We start from the raw sequence: 11,105 nt of genomic DNA on the forward strand, positions 1-11,105 counted from the left end.
CTGCTTCGCTCCTTCGAGGCCCCCGAGAGCAGCTTCCGGTTGTCGGTTCTGAGCTGGGACTGACTGGGTCTCGTTCCCTTTTCCCTTCACACTTACCCGAGTTCTCCATTTTCACTTTGGAACCCTGTGCAGAAAAAGTACACAAGGTCTGCCCACGGAGGCTTCTGCCCTCCCAGATCGGTCCGAACAGCAGCCCTGATGTACCGGGAGGTGTGAGCGTCTTCCGCTGCCCGCAGTGGGAGGCTAGATCCCTCCTGCATCCACAGCCCTCCAGGCCCTCCAGGCCCCCCAGGCCCCCGCCTCTCCCACCTCTCCTCTTGCGAATCCATGGGTGCATGTGATGCCTCTGCAGCTCAGCATCCATGATGTTCTCGTGTAGAATTTTTTAAAAAAATATATGTTTATTGATTTCAGAGAGGAAGGGAGAAGGAGAGAGAGATAGAAACATCAATCGTCAGAGAGAATCATTGATTGGCTGCCTCCTGCACTTCCCCACAGGGGATCGAGCCCACAACCCGGGCATGTACCCTGACTGGGAATCGAACTGTGACCTCCCTGGTTCATAGGTCAATGCTCAACCACTGAGCCACGCCGGCCGGGCAGCATCGATGATGGTCTTGTGCACCCACCTGCCTTCCCCTCCTCCTGTGTCCTCCCAACCTCACACCTTCCCATTTCACCTTCTGTCTCCCTCCATTTTACAACACAGATTCCTGGAATCTAAAAACAATGCAAACCAACAAAACAAGAACAGACTCATAGAAACAGAGACCAGAGGGATGGTTACGGGAAGGGTGGGGCTGAGGGGATGGGGGAAGGGGGAAGGGGACTGAACTCAATAATGTGAGAAGTGTCCGTGCTGACCGATGATTACTAGAATTTGTGGGTTGATCACAATTTAAGATATACAACTGTTAGATCACTGTATCGTGCACCTGAAACCAATATAACCAATATAAGATTGTGTTTCAACTAAAATGAAAAAAATAAATTAATAAAACAACACAGGTTCCCCATCCCAGACACTGGGATGTCATAGGTGAGCCCTGGGCACGGAAAGCATCATTAAGCTTCATAGACCAGCTGACCACATGTGACTTCCCGGTCTCTCCTGCCCTGGGATCTGTGACGGGGATAGGAAGGGACCTGCTTCCTCAGCCTGTCTGGGTGTGGGGCTCAGGGAGCAGAGAAAATGATTGGCAGGGCCAAAGCCTTAGAAATCTTAGCGCTCGGCCAAGGGAACAGGCCTATTTTGTTAATGTGTGGCGATGATGAATATGTCCTTACATGCCAGGGGAACATGGACATACAATATTAATGGTGTTATTATGAAATGTGGTACGAAAATCCAAGCGATATATTTTGATTAGAACTGTCATCTCTTCCTTCCTGCTCCGGCCTCTTAGTTTCCTGCGTAACAGTGGCTGCATTTAGCTTTTAAAACTGGCAACATATTTGACGACATACACCTTTTATTAAAGTGGAGCTAATTTTTTCTAAACACGATGTGGCATAAAAAAAATCAAATTGATTCGTTGGGGGAGGGGCGAGTGTTAGATATTAAAAACTTACATTTAAACTGCGCCTGATACAAAATTTTTTTTTTTAAAATTTTATTTGGACCTTCGTGGGAGGGAGCTGGGAATGCAGCACACACCCTGAGACCCTTACAATCCTCTCCGTGTTACGGAGGCTTCAAGGCAAGTAGCAGCCTATCGCCTCCGCCCGTTTCCACAATAACAGGGGGCAGAGTCCTGGCTCGCAGTTGCTATAGGTAATTGCAAGTGGGTTTTATTGAGAAAGCGAGCAACATTATACTGACACAATAAAAAAATGTATCAGACCGACAGGGGCCCTCCTCCCGCCCCCGCCCCAGGGGGAACCAAAGTTTCAGCGGAACAGTATTTTAATGAGCACATTTGGGAGGTGCTGGATTTATGGGAGACATCGGGGAACGCTGATGGCCAATTACCGTCTCTGCTGGGCGCTCAGGACTTTATTGGTGCCACACTGAGGAGAGTGTGAGGGTGAGAGGGAGAGGGGCCAGCGGCCAGCCAGCCTGTCAGCCTATCAAGATGACCACTTAGGAGAATGACCTTTTTCCGCGGTAGGAAAACCCCCTGAAAATCGCTGTCTTTGGAGCTTAAATCACCTTTTTGGAAGTTGAGTTATGGTTGATTTGACCAGAGAGGGACAGAAACCTAAGGATGGATATGAAGTTATTTCTGATTTTTTGCTCTTATGAACACCGCTGAAATATATGTCCTTGCTCAGAAGTCGCCTTGCAATCTCTGCATGTAGAAATGTTAGCTTATATTCATAAAAGGGGAATTGCGGGGCTCCTCTAAGTTCAAAGGGCTTCTGTGTTTGTAATTTTGATTGTCAAATTGTCCTCTACAGAGGGTAGGCATGTGCCATTTTGCTAGAACCATACTTTATCACAGTGTTTGATACTTTCTGATCTGATAGGTGAAAAGCACCTACTGGGGCTTTAATTTGAACTGACGTGAATAAGTTTGAATGTCTTTTTGATGTTTACAAACTCATTTTTAAAAAAAATATATTTTATTGATTTTTTACAGAGAGGAAGGGAGCGGGATAGAGAGTTAGAAACATCAATGAGAGAGAAACATTGATCAGCTGCCTCCTGCACACTCCCTACTGGGTCTGTGCCTGCAACCAAGGTACATGCCCTTGACTGGAATTGAATTCAGGACCCTTGAGTCCGCAGGCCAACTCTCTATCCACTGAGCCAAACCGGTCAGGGCTATAAACTCATTTTATCTCCTTTTATGGGGTTTATCTTCATGACTTTCACCCATTATTCTATTTGGCAATCGATGTTTATCCTATTGATGCTTAGAGAGTTGGTGACACCTGCTTACTTATGTTTTCATGTGAATTGTTTAATCAGCTTACTTAGTTACCAACCCCATTCATCTAAAAATCAGTCCTGTTGGTATTTTATTTTATTTTATTGTATTTGTGTCAAATTTATAGACGAATTTAGGGGAGAACTTACATTTCCATGATGTTTAGTCTCATTTCCTAAGAAAACAGTATGTCATCATATTTGTTTAAATATTCTTTTGTGTCCTTTAATAATATTTTAAAGTTTTTCTTCATATAGACAATGCACGTGTAAACTAGGATATTTTTATATACACTCTTTGTAGCTAGCATTTTCTTAATTTGCCTGTTGCTTGGGATATATTTTCCAGGTTGATTTGCAGATAAATAATCATACCATTTACACAAGAATATTTTTCTTATTAAAACATATTTCACCCCTTTTTGTGTCTAATTGGGGCTCCTCTATTATGCCACTCCAGAGGCACCGTTGTGTGGGCCATTCCTTCCAGAATAATGATGAATCGTTGTGGTGTTAAAGGATATTGTCTTCTAATTCCTAACTTTGGGAATGTTTCTAATGTTTCCCTTTTAAAATACGATGCTGGCTTTGAGGTTGAGTAGCTTCATATTTTATCATGTTAAGAAACTAGCCACCTATATCTATTTAATTGAGGTTTTCATTATGAAAGATATAGTTTGTTGAGTACATTTGTATATCTCTGGTGACATGATTTCCCCCCCATTTATGAATGTGATTAATTTTAGATATAACTTTGTGCATATTGAACTATCCTTGTATTCCTGCAGTTAGTACTACTTGGTTCTGGACCGTTATTCTTCTCATGTGCTGCTGGATTTGAATTCTGTTTTCTTATGTTATACTTAGGAATTTTGCATTGATTTTCAGATATGAGACTAGATGTGTGTGTGTGTGTGTGTGTGTGTGTGTGTGTGTGTGTGTGTTGGATTTTGATACTATTCTATCTACATGGAAAGAATTTGGAAACTTCTCTTTCTATGCTCTTAAACAATTTAAAGTGTATTGAAATTACTCACGCCTTCATTGTGTGGTAGTATTCTCCTTTGTAATTCTCTAGGGCCTGTGTTTTCCTGAGAGAGGGTTCTTGGACAATTTCCTCTCTATCTTCTGTCTTGTTTAGCTTTTCTATCTCTTCTGGGGTGGCTTTGGTTATTTATTTATCCCTAAAAACTAACCATTTGATCTAGATTTTTTCTCACCTATTTGCAGGGAATTTAACAAAATAATCTTTCTCCCCTTGATATATGTGGTTAAAGTTTTTTGATGAAAAAATAAATGACGCTAAAAACGTCCTAAAGAATGTGTGTCTTTAAAAATGTGATATAAAAGGAAGATATTTTCATTCAGATTTCACTTACTCCTGAGATAACTGCTATGGCCCCCAGAACCTCAGGTGTTTGAAACCCCTCCTCTCTGATCACCCCGTGTCTTTCGACAGGCCCGGAAGAGGACAGCGAGGAGGACTCTCCCCTCGAAGGCAGAGATCCTGACACCTGGCACGTTGGTTTCAAGATCTCCTGGGACATAGAGACACCGGGTTTGGCGATACCCCTTCACCAGGGAGACTGCTACTTTATGCTCGGTAATTAGGAGGACTGAGCCACATTGATGCTCTGTTGTCTAAGTTTTACGTCATCGGGTACATATTTTGAATGTCTTTTGCCTTTTACGTATTTTATAGTGAAAAGGAAACTTACACATGTAACTAGTTTGTTTATTTGGTGTTTTTTTTTTTTTGAGATACTGCTGATTTTTAAAAGTCACTTTTCCTTCTCCATGTTACTGGAGTTCCACAAATGTTCCGAACACTTTTCAGGAGTCTTCATCAGAGCCACTAAATCACCTAAATAAATCCACTGTGAAGTTATAAAATGACTAGAGGCCTGGTGCACAAAATTCATACACGGGTAGGGTCCCTAGGCCTGGCCAGTGATCAGGGCCGATCGGGGCCTTCTGGCTGCCGGCCGGGGCCTGCCTTCGTTCCGTGCTGTCCCCTGGTGGTCAGCTCACGTCATAGCGAGCGATCGAACTCCCAAGGGGATAATTTGCATATCAGGTTCTTATATATAGTTGTCCCTGTCTATATAAGTTCTTAGTGAGCATGTTTTTTTTATTCCAGTTTTGAATTTGGTTTATTCTTAGGAGCAGCTGACCTGACAGTGTGGCCTGTCTCCGCACTTGTCCTCTAGTATTTCTGGACACAGTATTTCAGCCGTGGTTAAGCGAACCAAAGCCGTGCAGTTTGGGGAGCTTTGTTTTTGCTTCTTTGCTCTACGTGTCGTGTTTTGTTCCTGAGCATGCTACCTGTTTTTCATGGACTCCTAAAGCTTCTTAAGGTTTATTCTCTCCTTGGCCGTAGCTCCTGTTTATTTTGGGTTTATCTCGCACTTACCTGCTGGGGCATCTACTCATGTGCTGGTAACAGGGTCAGGAAGCGGCATGGTCCCAACCTAGCATTTATGATCCAATTATTACCCAGTGAATGGAGTATTTGCAGAGGGCCCACTATGTTCTACATGCTGCTCAAGGTTCCGGAGGGGACACTGCAGATGGGTAAACCTTGGTCCTTGCTTCTAGGAATTCACATTTGCAATAGCTCTCTAGGCCATATTTCCCAAATTTCAGTCATTCGCACACCACCTCTGGGGTTCTTGCCATATCTGCGCTCTCCCTTACTCTCACTTATATAATGTTTCTCTCTAAATGAACTCACTTTTTTTTTCTTTACTGGAATGAATTTATTTTAGTGGGAAGTTTTATATTACCATTTTAATGGGAAGCCAATATCATTTGGCATAATTTGAAAGTTTCATGACTCTATAAAGTAAACAGTACTGTGTCTGCTCCTTTGTTTTTTTGTGCTGAGGATCCTGAGTCTGAGTCCTCTATAAAGTAAACAGTATTGTGTCTGCTCCTTTTTTTTTTGTGCTGAGGATCCTGAGTCTGAGTCCTGTTCTGTCTTGTAAAGGGAGGTGAGTAACTGTAAGAGAGGAGTGCACTATGTAAGGGCCCCTTCCAGAGACTCGCCCGGATGTCAGCAGTGGGAGGGGGAGATCTTTCCGGAGGGAATGACCTCCTCACAATGGGGTTCCCTGGTACTTCATGTGGTGTCCCTTTCCCTCCTAAATTCTCCTTCCGGGCTGATCCCTGCACTTGCTGAACATGGATCTAAGAAAGAAGACCGTAATAATCAGGCCCATGCCTGTTTCAGTATATGCCTTTTTAGTCTTTTTTCTTTACATACATAGGTCTGGAACGATAGCAGTGTGTGAATAACAACCACATTTACTGGGGACTAATAGCAAATCAATCATTCCTTCAGTCCTCTCAGTAAGCCTAAGAAGTAGATCTTAGCAATATTGCCAAAAAAACCCCACAACAACAGAAAAACAAAACTTAAGGTTAGGTTGATGTGGTTACTAGTACAGCTAGTAAGAAGCATGGACTGGACATAGTCATTTTATCCCACTTGAGCTCTGTCACTGCAGGTCGGGCCATCCCTCCTCCCTCCTGACCCCTGCTTTGGGCTTCGGTGCCCTCCGCTCCCTCCCCCAGCGTGGTGCCCATGCCCCAAAGGTTCTAGGGCTAAATTGTTTGAGAGGGGAACAAAAGAAGGCAATGCCAGTGGTCCATTTGCCTCTTTCTTTTCCATTTCTTTTAAAAGTGATGTGTTGTTTTTTATTCTTGCCTGAGAAGCAGGTTAATAATGAAAATATTAAATAATCCCATTGTCCTTTTGACTTCTGTGTTATAATGCATATGCATTTAAAAATATACATTGGGTCCTGGTAGCCGATGGATAGAAGAAGTGTTATTTTACAGAAGCTCATAGCCAAGACATAATATCTAATCCTGACTTCAGAAACTCCTGGCTTCAGATATGGAGAGGCAGCTGGTCCCTCCTGACCTAGGCCAAGCACAGCACGAGGTACCCAAGGCTTGCATCTAGAACATATTTTCTTGTTAAGATATCATATTGAATTTGTACCCAGAATTTTCCTCCAACTCTTCTTAAACAAAACCACCGCAGCAAACAAACACGCAACCGTGGTCACATGCTCCCTCTTTTCTGCATTTGCACAGTCCATATCCTACCAGGAGCCCCGCGCAGGGACCTGAGCCCGCGCTGATATCTGAAATCTGAACTCCATAGCCCTTATGAAAAGGGAACAGTTTAGCTCAATTTATAATAATATATTGGTCTGCAGAGGAAGTACAGGCCGAGCCCTGCTGTCTCAAGTCAATACTCGGGGGGTGTCTGATGGGGCGCGCGTCGGGTGCCTGCAATAAATCCAGCGCCCGCGCGGGTGAGCGAAGGCCCCGCCGGCGGTGCCCGAGGACACGCTTAACTGGAGTTGTCACGGTTTCACTTTGAAATCGGAATCTCTGCCCTAATCTCGGAGTTAGACATGACCAGATTTGCAAACAGATTTACAGTTTTCACTAATTTTCCAACCAGGACTTCAAAACACACTTAGAGAGGGGGATAAATAGGCTCCGGGCTTGGCCGGGGCAGGGTGATTTACTCGGCACAGCTGTTTTCCATAGACGGCATGTAGCCCGGGACTTAGGGGCTTAGAGCGGCTCTGAGGCACTCCGTGGGTTTGTTTTTGTGTGGGACAGATTATACAGTTCAAGGGACATCGGCCCAATTAAGTTACTTAACCAGGAGCCGGGCGTGGGGCTGGGATGTTTTAGGACAAAGGCGAGTGCTAGGTAAACAGTCAGGGCTAACACCCCCCCGCCCCCCGAATTTATTATTACTACTATTTACCTGTCACTAGTCATGACTCCGTTCTAGCCTGTCTCCCGTGTTTCCTTAAATCCAACTGTATTTCACTTTCAGATACCTGTTGTCACTGTGACGATCGGCTACTTGGCAGCTTCAGTTGCCCAGTAAAAATTCCACCGCAGAAAAAGAGCAAAATGCAAAACCCACCGAAACACGGACTCTTTCTTTTTTTGGTTTTGCTTTGCCGCACCCACCGGCTGGGGTGAAATCGTGCAAAGGCCCGGAGATGTCCCGTTGGGGGGCGGGTCCCCTACTCCCTGCGCCCTCTGTGGGGTCGTCACTGTGAGCCCCTCTCGGAGCCTCAGTCTCCCCCGTCACACTGGTGCCGGGTCCTCGCTGCCAGGGTGCTAGAGAGGCTGGACGCCATGTCCGGGGCCGTGCTCTGCACACTGCGATTGACATGTGGGGACTCGGGGAGACTGGGACCCGGGAGGAGTTCTTGGAGAACCAAGGAGGCCAGCAGGTGTCGGACCTTGTGTCCCCATCCTGCTCTGCGCCCGAGTTTTGCCAGCTTTGCACCTCACTATCCCAAGTGTAAGTTTTCATAGCACATAAAGGAGCCACAAGAAAGGTAAATCTTTTTAAAAAATACATATTTTTATTGATTTCAGAGAGGAAGGGAGAGGGAGAGAGAGACAGAAACATCAGTGATGAGAGAGAAGCATGGATCGGCTGCCTTCTGCACGCCCCACACCTTGGTTGCGGCCGAGTTACTCATAGAGCTCGGTCAGGAGTGTCCTGTATGCGAGGTGTCCGGCTCTGAACCTCCCTGGCTTGGAGCAGCAGGACCTGGGGCTGTGGGCCAGGCTGTGCCATGGCCTGAAAATGCACCGTGCTCTGTTTTGGGGTCACCAGGAGCACGCTGGCGGGCATCCCCAGCCCCACGAGCAGGAGGAACAGAGGCCCCTGGGACTCCCCTCTGAGACGGTGGCATCTCAGTAAACCCGCCGGTGAAACCTGGTCCTCAACCCTGCCCCACTCAGGCATTGCGTTCCCCGAAAAAGCCCTTTGTTGCTTCCCTCTAACCCCGTCCCCTTCCTCCCCCCGAGCTCTGGCCGCCAACCGAAGTAAAAAGCGCCTATAATTTACGGCCTAATCATAAATTCTGCGTAATTGTGCTTTATTGCCTCTCCCGGGCCGTGAAACTTAGGGGCCACGCTCTGCTCTCTGCCGAGGCCGGGGAATGAGACAGAAGCACCGGTAAGTTATAACCCGGGTGGTTGGCAGCGAGCTCCAGGAATTGCTGTTTCCAGGGAAAGCGCTCCCGCAGCCAGATGAGCACCCCTCACGTCTGTTTTCCCTTGAAAAGTGGATACGCGGCAGGATGGTCTCCCCGGCGGCGCGTCCAGTGGGAGCCCACGGGGTCCTCCCCTCTCGGCAGTGGCTCCGGTCGCTCTCGCTGCTCGCTCGCTGCAGGCTTGAGTGTGTATCTCTTCTCCAGAAACTCTCTCCCAAACTCTGCCCCCAAATGCTGACGTTTTCAAAAGTGGGCTTTAAATATATATATACACACTTTTTAAAAATTGATTTCAGAGAGGGAGGCAGAGGGAGAGAGAGAGAAACATCAATGATGAGAGAGAATCATTGATCGGCTGCCTCCTGCACGCTCCCCACTGGGGATCGAGTCCCCGACCTGGGCATGTGCCCTGACCAGGAAAAGAACCCAGTGACCTCCTGGATCATAGGTTGACGGTCAACCACTGAGCCACGCCGGCCGGGCCAAAAAGCGGGCTTTTGGGCTGCATACCTGATTTTTCTGTATTCAGGAGCATTAGAGGGAGACCGTGGCTTGTGGGATATGCTCCGAGGATGGGAACCGGAGTATATTCCTGGGTGCTGGGATGGACTTGCCCCCCTCTGACACTTGCTTAGCGTAGCTGGTCTTTTTGCTTCTTTCTGTGAGATTTTGCCTTGACGTTTACTTGAATGACATGTGATGAGTCCCTGTCGAGGGCCAGGCTGGATGCTTGGATGTATTTTATTTATTTTTTGTAACAGGCCTATCAGCTAGGTACTCCCTGCCCTCTGCCCCCCATTTTTCCCCCCAGAAAAGGAAGTTGATGGGGAGGGACTGCTATTGTGTACGTCAGCCTATTAGGGGTATGAAAATGCTCCATGATGAGGGTGTGGTGTCGGCTTCGAACATCCTAAACAGCTCAGTGAGCTACATGCAGCGAACTTTCAGTGAGGGGGCTGCTTGGTGTGTGAGTTACATCTCAAGAAAGCTCTTTTGAAAAAAGGAAATGGAGGCTTAGAGAGGTGAAAAGACTTGTTCAAAGCGACACCCCTAGTCCAGCTTGTGTTTGAATCCAGGTTTTGCTGAGACCAAAGCTTCCTCCCACTGAACTGTATTTCATATTCCTAAACACTTGTCACCTCTCCAGCACCTCAGACAGCACTTTAACGAGGTAGGTGCTTTACTAATTACGGGATGAATGAGTGAACGAATGAAGCAAGGATGAGCTTTACTTTTTAATTTTATTTATTTCTTAAAAATTTCATGGCAGTATGTCTTGACCATACAGGCAAAAGGAAATACTTATTCTGCCTTTGAAAGCTCCCGGCTGGAAAATGTCTTGAAGTCCTTCCCCAGAACAGATGGCCTAATTCACCTAACAGCTGGGTTTCTCCAGAGATACCTTCTAGCATCTTCCATGGCCCTCAGTTCCCTCAGTGACCGATGCTTTAGCTTCTTCGTGTCTAGTCCAGATACCCACGGGGCATCACAGAATTTCCCAAATTTGACACCGTGTGTGGATCGGTCAGTACATTCTCTTCCAAACCTTTTATGAGAAAACCCCCCAAGGTAACAGAAGCGCGTGGGTTTCTTTGAAGCTGAGGAATATGTGTTCCTATGAACCACGTGATCCTTTCGTTCTCACATGTTTCTCTCCGCCTTGCTCTCTTAGGGTCGTTCTGCATCTGGGTTGGGTGGGTGGGAGTTTTCCCTTTGCCTGGAAGCCTTAACATGCTGTCTTTGGCTCTCTACCTGTATGACTCCAAAAAGCATGAGCCGTGGGAAGGTATTTTCAGGCTTTTAATTTGATTGCATGTCCCATATTTATTCTTTCCCATAAAGACAGCGGAAGAATGACCATGAATGAAGCCTGGGGAAAAAATGGACCCTCATGGAAGGTTTGAGCCCAGGACTAGACCAAGGACGAGTTTGACTTTCCTAAACCAGTCAGTCCCTGTAGCACAAGCATGTCAAACCCGCGGCTGGCGGGCCACATGCCTCGTTTAGGCCGCGAGTTTGACATGCTTGCTGTAGCATATCTCAAGGCCAGACTATACACCCTATGATGGATGATTCATTAACCTCTTCCTGTGGAATAATTCTCCTTGGCTCAACAAACATTTAAAAATGCTTAAAAGGATATAAATGATCATCCTTGGTCAATTTACTATACAGGCTTTGCC

General features: G+C 46.2%; 1 protein-coding gene across 2 annotated transcripts in view; it reads left to right on the top strand.

Moving 5' to 3' along the window:
• Positions 1–11,105, top strand: part of FTO (fat mass and obesity associated) — a 282,063-nt gene that overhangs the window by 73,021 nt on the left and 197,937 nt on the right. For both annotated transcript variants that reach the window (XM_006777055.2, XM_006777054.2), the window contains one exon: positions 4,332–4,475. In XM_006777055.2, coding sequence (XP_006777118.1) covers positions 4,332–4,475 — 144 coding nt within the window. The remainder of the gene's footprint in view (positions 1–4,331; positions 4,476–11,105) is intronic.

Source organism: Myotis davidii, unplaced genomic scaffold (assembly GCF_000327345.1).
Source record: "Myotis davidii unplaced genomic scaffold, ASM32734v1 scaffold328, whole genome shotgun sequence".
Lineage (NCBI taxonomy): Eukaryota > Metazoa > Chordata > Mammalia > Chiroptera > Vespertilionidae > Myotis > Myotis davidii.